General features: G+C 42.8%; 1 protein-coding gene across 2 annotated transcripts in view; it reads right to left on the reverse strand.

Annotated features, from left to right (window-relative positions):
• Positions 1–18,042, reverse strand: part of LAMA3 (laminin subunit alpha 3) — a 286,414-nt gene that overhangs the window by 142,538 nt on the left and 125,834 nt on the right. For both annotated transcript variants that reach the window (XM_088469607.1, XM_088469608.1), the window contains exons 18-23: positions 16,305–16,357; positions 12,348–12,453; positions 9,759–9,858; positions 8,525–8,681; positions 2,905–3,037; positions 530–672 (exon numbers count right to left, since the gene is read on the reverse strand). In XM_088469607.1, the coding sequence (XP_088325733.1) occupies positions 530–672; positions 2,905–3,037; positions 8,525–8,681; positions 9,759–9,858; positions 12,348–12,453; positions 16,305–16,357 (692 nt within the window). The remainder of the gene's footprint in view (positions 1–529; positions 673–2,904; positions 3,038–8,524; positions 8,682–9,758; positions 9,859–12,347; positions 12,454–16,304; positions 16,358–18,042) is intronic.

Below are 18,042 nucleotides of genomic sequence, written 5' to 3' on the forward strand. Positions count from 1 at the left end.
GATCCAAGCAACTGCATCCAAATATGCAGCGATGGTCGCAGATCTTTCAATAATCAACCAACTCAGTAACCCTATGGTCAAGCAGAAAGGCCGAGGGAACTGAGACACTAGCGCCAAATTTTCTGTGTACGGGATCGCAGATATAGGCAGGTACACACCCCGAAAACAGCCACGACACTACTATCCCTCACAAAACGACCCCTTTCTGTGAATCACTAGCTAATAAATTCTCACTACAACCATTGTCTCATTTGATTGCAATTCAATCACCGGGCGTGCGCATTGCAGAGAAGAGGCATGCGCAGTCCACCGATAATCGCACAAATGCATGAAAATCGAAATACAGTCCACATCTGAATGAGTAATACAAATGAAAAAGTTGGGACACAGAGACATGAAATATGCAGAATGCAGAGGAACTTGTTCCCCACAAGCTGTACAGTATATCAGCGCTAAACAAATGTTATTGTCAAATGCATTTGTAATATTTTTTTAAAAGCTAACCGTGGTTTGAGGGCAAAGAACTTACCAAGAGCACGCCTTCCACTACAATTGTGATTATCCAGTTTCCCGGGACCAGAGAGAAAGGCTCCGCAAAGCTGTTTCCTGGCACTGTAAGAAAGGCTGGCTCTCTGCTTGGAGGGAACACAATATCTTTCATATCTAATGAACCTATACAAAACAAGACATTTACCAGAAAATACTCGTGAGCCAAGCATGAGACTATTGTTTGTATAAATGACATTACAGACAAAAGAATATATCAAAATATAAATGTTCAGGCTTTAATCTTTTTCCTTCTGAGTCCTGGGTATTGGTTGCTTTCAGCAAATGTTTCAACATATATCTATGTAATTACTCCCTAAGGATTCAACCCTTCAAATTGGACTACTCTAATCTGACCATAGTCTCTTATTTTCTGCTGGATCTCCCTTTAGACTAGTAGTGGATCCTAAATGTGGGAAGGCTATGGGATAATCAAGGCCCTGGCTATGGTTGCCAATGAAAAAAAGTGCCTAACCCCATTAATGCGGTGCTTCCTGGTGACTGACTCATCTTCTAGGACCAACCACCACTGTACTGTAATGACGGGTACCCACTAAATGATGTGTACCCAGCACGATCTTGTTCGCGACGGGACCCGGCGGGGGTCCAGGTATCGACAAGTGCATACACACTTGCCGATGCCAGGAGCGACGGAGCAACAGCGGAGGCCATGCTGCATATGGCAGCATGGCACCCGCTGACTATATCGTCCACTGGTACACACTGGCCAATGTGGATGATATGTCGCCCGATCCACCGGATCGGACAATATATCGTCTAGTGTGTAACCAGCTTAAGTCCATAACCCTTCTTTCCCTTCCCATTTCCCTCCACTTACTGATGGGCAGAGCCGTAACTAGACTTTTTGGTGCCCTGTGTTAGAGAGAGCATTGATGCCCCCCCCCCATTTTTTAAATAGGGACATAAGATAGTAAGCCTGAAAAAGGGAGATAGTGCACCTGAAAACGGGTCATGGCCTCATGGGGAAAGGCCAGGGAAGAGATAGAGGAGGCCAGGAGATGCGGGGGATAAAAGAAGAGTGAGTGAGAGTGATAATAAACAGAATATTGACAGGCCCAAACAGTGCCCCTTGCCCTGCGGTGCCCTGGCACAGGTCGCACTACCCTAGTTACGGCCCTGCTGACGGGTGCACGGATCAATGTACTTACTTCAAAGAGTGTTGAGTGTCTTGGTGGGAGGTGGTGTTATGTAGGGGCAGATGTGTGTGCATTAATGCCATGTGGGGACAGGTGTGTATGTAAATAGAGTAAGGGTTTAGTAGGGGGATATAATAATGTTGTGGAGGGGGTTGTATTATATATAAAGCTGTCTGAAAGATTTTGCAGTATGTCTATAGGCATATAGGTTCAAAATGTAGAATAGGAGTAGAAAAACTGAGACCTAATGTTGTGGATATGTACATGATAAGCATATGTATGGTGGAGAGGTGCAGTGCAGGGCAAGATTAAAAATGGGATGGATGGAGTTACAGCTCCAGGCCTCACATACAAATGGGCCCATCTTCATAAGTCTTTAAATAGTATTTCTAGTTTTTTCACAAAATTATGCAATTTTTCTACTTTTATGTATTTAGGGAGGCAGTGGGGCTGTAAGAGTAGGGGTGTATACACCCATATGGCACTGGCCACGCCCACACAGCACTGGTCACCGCTCCTCCCCTTCTTAGTATAGACCCTTTAACATTTTCAGCTCCAGGCCCATGTGGTCATTAATCTGACCATTGCTCCATGAGATAGCCATTTTCGTATGGATAGATTAGAAGGGTGAAGTCGCAAAACCAGTATTTTGCCTAAAACCACTGTGGACTTAATCTGGCTCTGTTCCGGCTGTCCATAAAAGTACATAGGTGTTTGCACTCCCAGCAAATCTCTCATGCTGCAGCTGCCATAAGCCAGACAGCACAGCTAATGTAGCAGCAGGTAAAAATGTAGCTTTATCCTCAGCTAGTAGTGACTACATGCACACAGCAAGGGCAGCCTGTGAGGAATGCAACATACATAAAATATTATATTAACTTATTGTGAGCCACAGGAAATGATTTATAAACAGATGACATAATATAAGGATACGATACTACTAAAGATTTAATTTGTACAGTAAGGAAGTTCTTTATTCCTTGCAGAACATCAGTTTTAATTTGAGACAAAGCACTTTGCTTGTACAAAGTGATCCTCATATCCAGGTGTTTGTTTTACCTTCACCGACAATTATATTATCATAGCCGTACACTGCAAACATGTGACATCACTACTCCCCAAATATGAGAATATATTACAGAGGACATTTTATCTATATTCATGTCACTTCTGTATTATAATAGTATATTGCTATGCTCACCTTTGCTTGAGCGTGATCTGTAGGCAGTAATACGTCCCGTTATTGGATCCATCTCAGGGTTAATATATTTCACAATAATACGAAACAAGTTGAGATTTGATTTGCCCACACTAACTGGTATCCTTACTTCATTCTGTAGAAAAACATAGGCAATGAAACATAATGCAAAATTACACTAATGGTGGGTACACACTGGGCGATATTACTGAGCGACTGCACGATTACGACATCATAATCGTGCAATCGCTCAGTAATCGTGCACAAATCGTGCACTTTTATGTCGGAAACGACTAGCGATGCGCACTCCCGCTGGTCGTTTCCGACATTGTCCATTGCCTGAACATTCAGCACAATCTGACGATAACGACAGATTGGCATGTTCAGGAATGATGGACAGTGCCTGCACTGAACGACTGATCGTTCAGTGCAGACACTACAGGGGATCAGGAACGACGGTACGATTACGATGTCGTAATCGTACTGTCTTTCCTGATCGCCTAGTGTGCACGCACCTTTAGTATACACGTGACGGATTAAAAGAACTAGGGAGCTTATTCACTACGACCGCACGGCTGCCTCGATGTTTTGCCAGTGCGCATGCGCACGAGGGAGCCGGCTCCCTCGTGCGCATGCGTGAGACCCGCTACGACCAACAGCGCTGGTCGTAGCGGGTCTCTTTCCAAAGGGGGCGAGCTGTCGATGTTGATTGACAGCTCGCCCCGTTTGGAAGGCGGGCCGGGGGGGTGGCAGCCCAAACAAAGGCATTCCTATGGGAACGCCTGCCGTTTGAGGGAGGCCCCACTGATATCACTAGTGATGTCAGTGGAGAGCTTCCGGCTCAGACAGACCCAGAAGCTCTCCGGGGCTTACGACAAGTGAGACCCTACCCTAGGGTCTCGTCGTAAGCCCCGATGGTCGCGATGGTCTCTGACCATCGCGACCATCACCCGAGCGGTCATTAGAGCTGTGGGTGTTAACCCACAGCCTAACGACCGCAACAGAGGCGGGCGGTCAGGATGCAAGTGGCCGCCCAGTGACCGCTTGCATCCTCCGACCGCCTCTGAAGGAGGCCCTAGGTATCAATCAACTCCTAATATATACAAATACATTCTCAGTTAATGGGGATTTGTTGAAAGTTAATACTACTATCTGAAAACAACAGAAAGAAAGAAATAACTGTTCAAATTAACTATATTTATTTTTTATTTCTTTATTTGTGTTATTTCTTGCTATCAGTTTTTCTATTGGCCTTAAAAATATAAAGCAAGGACTTAATGCAACATTTTGCCTAAAATCAAATACTTCATCAAAAGTAATATGAATTTGTTCCTAATTTCTCAGTGCCGATAGTAGACTATCGGGATAAAAAATATCCTGAAAGTCTACTTTTATTTTTAATACTATTATGACAGTGCTGCATCTTCATACTGTACCATCCTACTCATAATGTCTCACCACTTACCACCAGGTATATTGTGTGCACAAAAGTGCATTTCCATGTAATAATCCCATCATACTGTAATAAGTCACTCTTTTTATCACCTAATTTGGCCTGTGTTTTAAGGTGATCTTTAACAGAGGGAGATAAACATTGCTGGTTACACATGTGGTGCAGATTGCATACGTCATTTTGTAGACAATCAATATGTTGACAGTGAATACAGTATGCTGAGAATGTCAATATGCTGACACGACTGTAAAGCTATTTGTGATGTAGTTGGCATCTCGGCGCACACAATGCCGATGGTCAGCATCACGGTGCATGAATCTCGACAACAGTCAAAATCACCACTCCAGAATTCCGACAGTGAGTATTAGGGTTAGGCACTAGGATGTGGGTTAGGGTTAGGCTGCGGGAGGGGAGGGTTAGGCACTAGGAGGTGGGTTAGGGTTTACTGCGGGGGGGCTAGGGTCAGGCTCCCGGAGGAGGTGGTTAGGCTTAGGCTGCGGGAGGGGAGGGTTAGTGTTAGGCTTCAGGAAAGGTGGGTTAGGGTTAGAATACTTACCTGCATGCATCAGGATTTCCACCATTGGGATTACACTCCCGGGATTCTGACCATCAGCATTATCAGCGCCGGGATCGCTTTCCCAATCCAGCTATTTAAAAACATTTTAACCGTGTTGTAACTTTAAACATGATGCTTTACCATTATGTTTACATTTATAATTCTACACAATTAAAATGCTTTAGCTAGCATTATAAGAAATTGGTATAAGGCTGCCGGCTTCTCCTCCTGTCAGCATATTAATTAGTCGCTACAAATGGTCAACCTATTGATTGCTGACAAAAGGTATGTATTCATGAGTTTCAAGTACGCTGCATGTTATCTGATGTAATGCTAGTGTTCATTATTCAAGAAAATAAATAAAGTCAGGAAACATACATATGCAAAAGAAAGACACTTACAAATGAAGCCTCACTTATGAGGAAATCCTTCAGCAATTGAGTCATTTCTGTTACAGATATTTAGGAAAATGAGCTGAGCTTAGTTAAGAAGATGAAAGAAGAGAATACAAGCTGCAGACATGAATAGCCAGGCCAGACTGCAGAGAGACAAAGCAAAACAAGAGACAGCTCTAAATATCACATAATCACATGACTGACTGTAGAGCTGGCAATATACATACATTCTGGGCAAAATGTAATAGGTAGTCTGTTTTAGTAAATTGTGAGTTTGGTGCTAAACTCGCAATTTTTCACAACTCTCCAATGTAATAGGGTGTCTGTTCACTAAAACTTGCATTTTTCAGAGTTACTAAAACTCTCCATTCTCAAACTCGCATCCAGATGTTTTCACATTGAAAACAATCAACTCGCCCAATGTAATAGGGTGTCTGTTTCAGACTCGCAAAAAAAGATTACCAAAAGTCCCCAAATAATAGACCTGCTTCAGGCTAGCGAGTACATCCTGAGCAGGTCAGATTAACACAGAAACATGCACATATCCATGAGATATGTACATGTTTCTGTGTGTACTTATGTAAAATGTTTTTAAATAAAAAAAAAATGAGGTGCACCCCCTCCCCAAAAGCATAACCAGCCCCGGGCTTTATAAAGCCTGTTCTGTTTCTAAAAATACAGGGGCCAAAATGCGTAGGGGGCCCCTGTATATTAAGAACCAGCACAGGGCTTTGTTCAGCTGGTCCTGGTTCTGGAAAATCAGGGGACAAAACGAGTAGGGGTTCCCTGATAATTCTAGGCCTGGGGTGCCCTGGAGAGGGGTACCCCTTTATTGGGGGGGTACCCAACTCCCCAGGGATCCCCAGCCTGGACTGACTAGCGGTCAGGGATAATGCTTTGGCCGGGGAAACCGGTGAAAGGTTTTCCCTGGCTGTGGCATTATCCCCCCACTAGAAAGAGTTTGGTGCTGGTTCTGGAATTTTCAGGGAACAAAGCCCTGTGCTGGTTCTTAATATACAGGGACCCCCTACGCATTTTGGCCCCTGTATTTTTAGAACCAGAACAGGCTTTATAAAGCCCGGGGCTGGTTATGCTTTTGGGGAGGGGGTGCACATTTTTTTTTTTTTTTTAAAACACACACAGAAGCCATCACGGATCTCACTGATCTGTGATGGCTTCTCTAAAACTCGCACCTTTTAATGCTACTCGCATTATTTAAAAGGTGTCAGTTTACATAGTCCTAAACTCGCCTGCACTCGCAAATGCAGTAGCCTCGAGCTGAAAAGTTCGCAGGCTATTGAATTAGCGAGTTTCAGTACAAACTCGCACTTTTTAAAAGTAAGAGAAAGTGCGAGTTTGTACTGTTACGAAAACAGACTACCTATTACATTTGGCCCTTTGTATGTAGGTACATGGGGAGAAAATATACTAAAATAAAAAAATGTCTGAAGGCTTGCTGGACTAGTTTATATATTGGGGCTGATCTTGTCATATCTTTCGTGTTATCACACTGCGCATGCTAAGCATACTGTACATAAGTATGTGCAATGTAGAGTCGTAAGCATTTCAATCACATCTACATTTGGGACCGGAAAGGTGGAACTAGGTTGTAACTTCTGGCTATTAATAGTTGGGAGGAAGACAGACCTTCTGCACCAAGTATAGCGTGCTGCAATTGTGCAATGATAATGATGATGATGACAACCAGTACCATAGCAGGTACCAAGATAGTAAGCGCCTGGTGCATACCAAAGACGCGACGGGCGGCTCTCCAGGCTGCAGTGTGCTGTTACAGGCAGACTTCAGGCCAAATATAGGTGCTACCAGGGCGGCAGCATCAGTCACACACCCCTACTTATGGCTCTGATTACAACTATCACACCAAACGCATGGATCGTTTGGCTTGGGGGTGGTATGCACCTCGATGATGTGTGTACCTAAATATATTGGCAAATATAAGCATTTTGTTTAATGCCCACTATGCGGGAGCATCAGCCCCATTATGAGCAGAGTTAGCAGTTATGTCCTCGGGGACAGAGTAGTGTCATTTACAGACCGGAAGAACAGAACACAAACTAGTACACCAAGTTGGAGTTAATTGCAGTAGCAACCATGGGTTGATAGGCAAGGTCCGGGGGCCCTGGGAGTTCCATGCAGTTTACATTCTGGCTATAGTATTGAGTTTCATGAAAATCAAGGTATAAAGACTGAACATATTAGAAGGTGCTGCCAATGTAAAATGGATTTGTAGAGCCCTTTGTAGTGTGGCAATGTGGGCAAGGCTTCAGAGGAGGTGGTAGTAATCAGAGCCTTACACAAATACCTTACCCGGGTGAAATGTGCTGTAGAATTCGCACTGTCACAAAATATTATGACTATGAGTATTATTATTCTTATGTTCTGTTTATATGGCAACATAAGGTATCAGCAGTGCCATATAGGAATTTAAAAATACAATTTTACATAAATACATCAATAAATCAGAAAACTATAACAAAATGATACAACCAAACACAGTATGGACTTAATGTGGGAAGGGGGAATTGTAGAAGCTCTCATTATGGCTAGTAAAGGCAAATAATGAAAATTCGTTTTGGGGGGTAGAAAGTAAAACATCATTCGGTGATCCTGTACCCAACAAGGGATAACATACAGGATGAGAGTCGCTGGTGGGGGATGGGAGACAGGAACAGAGGCTTGGTGGTAGTAGGGATAGCACTAGCATTAGAGAACGAGGGGAGAGGAGCCTGCCTGTGAGGGCTTAGTCTAAAGGGAGGAGTAATGTGACTTTTCAGTTCTTAACAATGCGCTAAGATTGTGGTTTCAAATACAAACATACTTGTTTAGTCCAAATATATATTACACAGTAGTTATATCTATGTTTTACCTCATACTGAACTGATATAAGAAGGCAAGGGCAGTAAAGCTAGTTCTCACTATTAAGCAAAAGTTATATGTACAATACAGAAATGCTGTGTTACTAATAAATAATGTTACGTAAGATAAATCTGGTAATTGTCTCACAGTTTAGATATAGGTCTACAGTCCATGGTCGATGCTTAGTCCATTATAAAGTATAGAGATACCAAAATAGTGCAGTGACTTTCCACCATATTGGTCTGTGTTGTAGAACTATCACTGCCTCAGACTACAGGTGACTGCTGGAGGTATTGGAGGGAGACACCTACAGGGCATCACAGGCCAGGCTTTGTGTCTTACCTGTATGGAGGACATCTGGGCATATCCTCTCCAGCTGAACCCTGGAAACTCCTGGGGATTGTAGCCAAACCGAACACCCCTTCCATTAGCACTTGTACCATCCTCAAATTCATATTGCATTTGATGAAGGTCAGGAAAGTAGTAGTTGTGCTTTGGCCTGGAAAAATAGGATTTTTGTAGACTGAAATGATGAAGATGTTTCTTGATATATTATACTAAAAATGATATGTATGTAAATTGTCTACTCTCTCCAAGAGGTACAGTTACGGGACCCATGTTTAGGCCCCAATCATTATCTTCACACTGGCACTAGAGGGAGTGCAGAAAGAACTCTACCTGTCCGGAGTCTCCCTTACAAGAATACATATATTGATTGGGATGTTAAACATATGAATATAAATCTGTGAGTATTTCTAGCGTTATAGAAGTCCTGACACCAGCTCTTAGTAGTGTACAGCATGATTTGGGAAGAAGATTATATTTAGCTATAACATTTTCATACTGTATGTGTGCTCTTTACATTTATTAAGAATATGAAAATGGGAAAGTGCATCCTGTTATGGAAATCCCGTGTTTCCCTGTAGTGACAAAATCTTTCAGTTACTTATAGGACCAGAAGAGGATCAAAGAAAGTAGCAAGTAGTTTAAATGTTTGTTTCTCAGCCCTCTCATGAGATATCCAATAAAGTGCTATCTGCGGAACCGGTATAACACGCAGCTTTATGCAGAAGTTATGGATATCCGCTAGCTACTTATCTTACAAGTCCTATTTCATGGAGACTGTAACCTCATTGCAGAGTATGGTCACAAAAGGAGCAGTAGGAAACACAGCAGACTCTATAGTATTCTACACTATGGACAAAAGATGTGTAATAGGTGCAGACACTGGGGGTTGTGTAGGCTCTGGCTACTGTCTAATCAGAATGTAATCATCCATTACATAATGTACCTCCAGACTGAGCTGGCGCTGAATTACCGGCCATAGTGATAGCTCTCTTCTGCTTCCCCCTGTACCTCTGTCTACAATCAGGTAAAATAGTGAGCATCTTGGGTTGGATGGGAGTCAAGCATAAGTACTACTTGGCCACTATGGGGAAAGCTTAATTGTGAGAACTGATGGGTTAGCAAAGACAAGACAAAAACAGATCAATCACAAAAAACGTGGCAATCATAAATCAATCATAAATATAATTATATATAACTGAATAGCTGTAAACAAACACTATAAACTTACTGGTTACAGTTTGTGCCTTCAATATTATTTCTGCAAACACATTTTCCTGAATATTCATCGCACAGATGACTTTTAGCGCCCCCTACATCACACTGACAACCTGTTACAAAATAAGCAATTGCAAAACTTAACATCACAATGCAAAATTCCCACCTGACATATTGCATTTGTCAGCGATGTGCTGGTTGATTTAATATGTCAATGCATACACCATAAAACATGTTACACATGTCAGAGCAGGTGATCATTACAATTATTATTACAAAGTTCAAAATTACATTTTCAGTTGCGGTCACAGTTTTCCTGGGTTCAAGCAACTTCCATCTTTTTGTTCAGATTTGGATATGGACATACATCATTACACATTGGGCCTGATTCAGAGATTTCCGTAAATGTGATATTTCTGCAAATCTCCAATGTTTAATGATGTGCACACTGGGCATGTGCAGTTCAGGTCCTGCACCATCGGTCGCAGTGCCCCAAAAGCCGCAGCATGATTTAAGTGCTGGCATTTGGGGGGCAGCGACAGGGAGCGCTTCAATAAATTAGGTTGTGACGGCCCCGTTTTCTTGGTGTACCGAAGCCAGCGGTAGCATCCATAGAAACAGCTTCACTGGTCCTGGCTGTGTGATTGTGCAGGACATCCTGAGTTACCTGAGGGTAACTTAGATGTCCGATGTTCACGCACATGATCCGATGCTGCCTCATTGGATGTAGCCATAGGATTGCAGAAGCGGGCAATGAGCGTCTTTTTACTTAAGATACCGCCTGTGACTTTTTCATATTTTAGCACCACCGCTGCATACTAAGACGCAGCAGCAGTGCCACTAACGTAAATCTCTGAATCAGGCCCATTATCCACAACTGCTATCCAGCTGTAACTATAGAATAATTCCACTAAAAACTTAAGGTCTAGTATTGGGTGAAGTTCAATATGCCAACATTAAATCATTGTTCTCATGTACCTGTGATGCTTTGTTCACCTGCCAGGTACATGAAGACATAACTGGCTCCATGCTGGCCTCCTGCATACTATTCCCCTGTCCTGATTCAAACAGGCAGAAGTACTGAACATATCCCTCCCCTGGTTATGGAGCTCTGGGCCTGATTCAGAGCCGCACGCTATTTGCGCTCGCTCGGTCAGAAAAAGGGGCCGGCTATTTAAATTGAGCGCTCGCTCTTTGCGGTCTGTTGATGCCTCTATGTCTGAGCGAGCGAACGAAACATGCGCTCGCTATTTTGTAAAGACGCCCCCTGGCCGCTCGCATCCTACGTCATCTCTGCTATTTATTTTATTAATCGAGTACATCGAAAGGCATCTGAACTGCTCGCAGTGCTTGTGGTAGGTTTATCCTATCGCAATAATGCGAACAGTTCAGGCTAAGGGACAACCAAGTGACGTGGCCGCTGACGCTGCTTTGTTAATTATGCACACCCTTAAAACGCCCGTTTTGACCGTTTGGCACGCCTGCGTTCGGATCTCCACTACCCGTTTTCAAGCACCTTCCCCTGTTACCACCCACAAACGCCTCATCCTGTCACTCAAATTAGCAGGCAATCGCTATTTAGCGAGCGCTCGATTTCCGATCGCAATGACTGGTTGGCGCATGCGCATTACGACCCATATGCATGTGCAGTTGTGCGAACATTGCTCGGAGCAAACGAGCGGCCGCTTACGAATGGCTCTGAATCAGACCCTCTGGTCATTGGGTACCCGGCAAATGCCTCTAATGGCACATTAGAGGCAAGGTACATAGGACCTGATACAGTAAGAATCGCAACTGCGAATACGCACGCAATTGCCGATTGTTGTGTTCTGTGCATGCGTATGCATCGCAGTGTGCGAACACACCACTGTGATCGGGACTGCGTTCGCGGAGACTATGCAAACCCATCGCAGAGTGATTGACAGGATGTACCGTTTGTGGGTGGTGACGGAGGGGTGGTCGGCTAAACACAGGCGTGCCAGTGCGTTTGAACGTCGTTGCATGGGCGTGCATAATTATCCACTGCAATGCCATACGCAGCTTGTGTACTTACTGCGTGCGATGAGGTTGGTAATTTCTGAGTAATGTCAGAGCTTGTTCATGTGTGCGTGAGGCTGCGATGGTACTCAATGTTACTGATGGTTTTGCAGTCTTACTAAGTTTTACGGATGTGTGTAAGGTATGGTGGGCGTCCTTGTGTTGTGCTGCAATGGCATAGCGATCGCAGAGTATTAGCATACCTTCACAGTGAGACTGCGTGCGTAATCGCTATTGCCATATATTGTCACTAACCATTATGGAACAACTATCCCCAAACAATATTCTTTCCATCAGCCGTCAGAATAATTACATTCTGTCACAGTAGCCATCTTGTTACATAAATGGATACATATGTTGATGGGCATAGTCCTCAAATATTGATTTATGGCATCATATTACCTTTACTATTAATGGGTAATATGCGGATCTGCTTCATAAATGGCTCACACTGATAATAACTGCACCTTTATTAAAACAAATCTACTGTGGATTGAAATATTTATTTTCCTATAATGGTAAAAAGCGTTTTTTAATGACTTGCTAGTTTGTTGCATGATCTTACCTTTACATCCAAAGTAATTCTTGCCTTCTATGTAAAAATAACCATCTTTGCAGGTTCCACACAATGTGCTGCAGGTGTTTGGTTTACAATGGCAATCTCCCTCAGTCTGAAAAGAAAAATTGCACTCACCTATATTATTATTTGAGGATATATATATTATATATATATATATATATATATATATATATATATATATATATATATATATATATTAAGGGTAATTTAATGTATTTTCTTTACAATACACCTGAGCCTTATTTGTTATATGCTGAAGATTGACAAATTTAAATCTCATTCAGTGGCATAAATGGAAATGACTGTTCCCCAGACAAGGCCTAAGACTGGGTACACACTAGACGATATTTTGAACGATTTGCCAATTTCAGACAGATTGGAATGACAAATCATTTAAATCGTCAAATGTGTACACACTATGGGCCTGATTCATTACGGATCTGTGTAAATATGCTAATGAATGCTATCGCAAAGCCGTCACACAGCCAGCATAGAGACGCCCACTACTGCTATCTCACATACGTAATACCTTGCAGTCCTGCGTATACATTAGGAACATCGAGTAACATCAGCCATTCACGCAAAATTACAGCAGCCCTGACCTTACTCAGAAATGACTAACCTCATCGCACGCACTGAGCACTCAAGCTGCGTATGCCGTCGCAGTGGCTAATTTATGCATACCCTGGCAACGGTGCTTGAATGGACAGGAACGCCTGCGTTTCTACAACCACTCCCACGTCACCACCCCCAAACGCTCACTTCCTGTCAATCACTCTGCGATGACTCTGCATGGTCTCTGTGATTGCAGTGGGATCGCAGTGATGGCTTAGCGCACACACACTGCAATACATACGCAGTACACAACAATTGTCCATCTGTGTGCGTAATCGCAATAGCAATCTGTAATACATCAGGGCCTGTGTGCGCTCCCGTGGGTCCTCCGTCGCATCTTCAGATCTGCTGTACATGCTGGCCAATATGAAGATCTGACTGACGACCCCATGCATGGTGCAGTCGTTCACCAGATCATGTGGTGTATATACTGACTGCATGATATGTCGTTCTGTCACATCTGCCGTCAGCCGGGTACACAGCTTAACACTGACCTGTGATGTTGCATCACTTCCTGTGTCTCATTAATTCAGAAGCCCATATAGGACTTTTAAAAACCAGAATATCCAGGCAACAACTAGAACACTGGTAAAACTATAGTGAAGTTGTGTTGTGTCTCTAATGAAGAGATATACTAAAACTGGTTATAAAGACTGTTTATAAAGGTGTGTGCATTGCTGGAGTAATTTATTTATATTAGCTGTTACCCGCGGCTTTGCCCACAATGAAATCACTTCTGCCAACATTTTTTATTTGAGGTGTTCTATTTGTATTGCTTTGCGAAGCGGCCCTGTCATAGGAGTGGCCCACGTGACCAGCAGCGCTATACAGACTGGTGGCAGCAACGCCTTGTCACTGTGTGTCCTGTACACAGATGGCTATGTAGCCTATCCTATTCAAGTGAACGCAGGCCCAAAGCACTTCTCCCCCAACCCCTTACCCGCCTTGCACATGGTGCCACACCTATCTTTTGCATCGATGATGTAAATACATTATGGTTTTGTTATTGCTCATCTTTAACTTGCCGGATCGAGATGAAACAAAGTGCAGGTTATTTCTAGGAGTTTCAACTACAAAATGATGCATGAAAATCGGTTCAGTCGTTTTTGTGCCAACTTGGAACAAACAGACAGACACAATGTTCTTATTATATTAGTATAGTTCATTGCTGTGTGGTACAATTCGGGAAGGACTGTTCCGTTAACCCTTTTAGGACATTAAAATAAAACAGGTACGAAACCCAGCATAATAATTATAATATTAATGGTAATTATCTATTTCCGCCATATACATTTTTGTTACTGAGTAATTGCTAGAATACAGTTAGGCGTCCTCAGAAACATACTTTAATGATGCTCTTACAGTATTAGTAATTATGGCTAAAATATATCTCACAAGTTTCCTATTTTGTTTATATTTTGGATGGGACAGTTTTGTGATCTATGTATGTGATAATGATGGCTTATTACCCTTGAAATATGTAGTACAGCAATTTTCTTTATAAAGTGAGTGTTCAATGAACAATTTCTGTTAAAGAAATGTAATGAAGAATAGCAAGTGGTTATCAACAACAGTCACTACACTACTACTGAGGGAATGATCACTTGGTAGAATCCATTATTAAAGTAGAAGGGGATATCCTAGTGTAGTTCTGGACCAGGTTTCTGCAAGTAATAGTGACCAGTCATCCTTGCATTTGAGGCAAGCATTGTAGGAACTCCTTGAGGGATTGTTTTTGTTCAACGGTGGGTGGTATCTGGAGGCGAACTGGAATGAAATTCTCAGTCTCTTGCAGAAGACAATCTAAAACCTAACGAGAACTGGAATACTAGGTCAGGGATAATCACCACGGGAAGCCCGTATAGCCAGAAGATCTCTTTGTTGAAGATCTGGGAGAGTTGGAGTCGAACTGAAGTTTTTCAAGGCAGTAAAGTGGACTTGGAGAAATGATCCACTACCACCAGGATGGTTGTGTTGCCTTAGGAGGTTGGTGAGGAATTTAATGGAGACATCGGTCCATGGCATAGACAGGGGTATTAGGAGTTTGAATGATAAAGTCCATGGGATCTTGGTGCATGCATAGGTAGTGCAGGTTTGGATGAATGTGAGATATCCTTACTTACAATCAGCAACTGGAATTCTAGGAGGAACTAAGCAATAGTTTTGCTGTCACCGGCATATATTGTTATTCAGGAGTTGTGTCACCATGGCAGGATATGCAACTGGTACCCAGATCGTTCAGGAGAGAACTGTTGTGAGAGGGCATCAGCTTTAATGTTTATGGATTCAGGCCAGTGTGCTATAGTGCAGTCGAAACAGATTAGAAATACTGCCCAATGTGTGTGCTGAGAATTCATCGCTTGCAGCCTATGAATATACAGCAAGTTATTGTAGTTAGTGAAGATATAGAGGAGGAATCTTGGCCCTCCCCAAAGTTTGGGCACTCAGAGTGGCCAACAACTCCCAGATTTCCAAGTCATAGCTGACCTTGGTTGGACATGAACCTATTAGAAAATAAGGTGCAGGGGTAAAGGAAGTCCTTGTTGTCATTCTGGTTGAGCACTGGTCTTACTATACTCAGAGGAGTGAACATTGGGGCTATTGTTTCGACTAGAGTCAAGATACTGGAAAATAGGTACTGAAGTAAAACATATTTCAATGTGTCAAAACCTTGTTGTGTTTCGTAAGTCAATGTTTCCTTTGAAGTCCTTTGTTTGATCAAAGTGTAAACAGGACTAAACATTTCCAGGAGAGAACCACATGTCTGGGATTCTATCAGAGAGACACTACAACACTAACCCTCAGAGGACAAGAAGGCGATGAGCTTGGGAAGAATCAGGAGGGACAAAGTTGAAATCCAAAAGCAGAAAAACAAAACAAGACTCTATGAAGAACCAACAGAGAATCTTGGCAGGAATGAGGTCTTTAATACAAAGTGCTGACTGATGTAAGTTTAAAACAGGCTTATATCATGTAAGCTGCATGTGACATATAAAAGTGTTGCAGTCATCGTTGTTGACAGTGCCCTGTCACCATACCCCTGTAGCCAGTATTGTGGAGAATCCTAACAGTCCCAAGCTTCCCGAATGGGCATAAACCCACTTAGTCTAGGAAGATCAATTTTGGCAGATGAATACGTTCTTATATTTTAATTTGCTTTCTAAACTTTTTATGAATTTGTTTTGGGTTCCTGTGTTTTTTGCCTTATGTTATCTGCACACATGCTTTTCTCAATACCATTTCTACATAAAATGTTTTCAAAAACAGTCATCCAAAACCATGTTCATTTTAAATCCAATTTCATAGAGCCTACGTTTCATGTATTACCTGGTGACATTCACCTACTCCACTTATTGTTCCATCTACATCACAAGAACAATCTGTAAACAAAAATGATTCAAATGAGTTTACAGTATATGTTACAGAGCTGATATATAGATGTGTCCACATACATCTTACTTCCTTTCGAGTTAAGCAGTTCTTCTAGTCGCACCATGCCGTAGCGTGACTCTATAGCGTGGACAGTCTGTTTGTGCAACTTTTTCCCTTCAAATGCGTCTTATTCGCACAGTGATGCAAAAATGATACACAAGCAGCTTCTGCTGATTGAAATGCTATGTGGCATGCCTTTATGCTGTATACGACTGAGGGTGCCTCTGCATGTGAAATGCTATGTGGCATGCCTCTATTCTGTATGCGACTGAGGGTGCCTCTGCATTTGAAATGCTATATGGCATGCCTCTATTCTGTATGCGACTGAGGGTGTATCTGCATGTGAAATGCTATGTGGCATGCCTCTATTCTGTATGCGACTTAGGGTGCATCTGCATGTGAAATGCTATGTGGCATGCCTATATTCTGTATGCGACTGAGGGTGTATCTGCATGTGAAATGCTACGTGGCATGCCTATATTCTGTGTGCGACTGAGGGTGCCTCTGCATGTGAAATGCTATGTGGCATGCCTATATTCTGTGTGCGACTGAGGGTGCATCTGCATGTGAAATGCTATGTGGCATGCCTATATTCTGTATGCTACTGAGGGTGCTTCTGCATGTGAAATGCTATGTGGCATGCCTATATTCTGTGTGTGACTGAGGGCGCTTCTGCATGTGAAATGCTATGTGGCATACCTCTATTCTGTATGCTACTGAGGGTGCCTCTGCATGTGAAATGCTATGTGGCATGCCATGTGAAATGCTATGTGGCATGCCTATATTCTGTGTGCGACTGAGGGTGCATCTGCATGTGAAATGCTATGTGGCATACCTATATTCTGTGTGCGACTGAGGGTGTATCTGCATGTGAAATGCTACGTGGCATGCCTATATGCTGTGTGCGACTGAGGGTGCCTCTGCATGCGAAATATGTAGAATGCCTATACTATATGTGCGACTGAGGTTGCATCTGCATGTGAAATGATATGTGGCATGCCTATATTCTGTGTGCGACTGAGGGTGCCTCTGCATGTGAAATGATATGTAGAATGCCTATATTATGTGTGCGACTGAGGGTGCCTCTGCATGTGAAATGCTACGTGGCATGCCTATATTATTTGTGCGACTGAGGGTGCATCTGCATGTGAAATGATATGTGGCATGCCTATATTCTGTGTGCGCCTTAGGGTGCATCTGCATGTGAAATGCTATGTGGCATGCCTATATTCTGTGTGCGACTGAGGGTGCCTCTGCATGTGAAATGATATGTAGAATGCCTATATTATGTGTGCGACTGAGGGTGCTTCTGCATGTGAAATGATATGTGGAATGCCTATATTATGTGTGCGACTGAGGGTGCCTCTGCATGTGAAATGATATGTAGAATGCCTATATTATGTGTGCGACTGAGGGTGCTTCTGCATGTGAAATGATATGTGGAATGCCTATATTATGTGTGTGACTGAGGGTGCGTCTGCATGTGAAATGATATGTAGAATGCCTATATTATGTGTGCGACTGAGGGTGCTTCTGCATGTGAAATTATATGTGGAATGCCTATATTATGTGTGCGACTGAGGGTGCATCTGCATGTGAAATGATATGTGGAATGCCTATATTATGTGTGCAA

This window comes from Taudactylus pleione, unplaced genomic scaffold, assembly GCF_031769625.1.
Source record: "Taudactylus pleione unplaced genomic scaffold, aTauple2 ptg000093l, whole genome shotgun sequence".
NCBI lineage: Eukaryota > Metazoa > Chordata > Amphibia > Anura > Myobatrachidae > Taudactylus > Taudactylus pleione.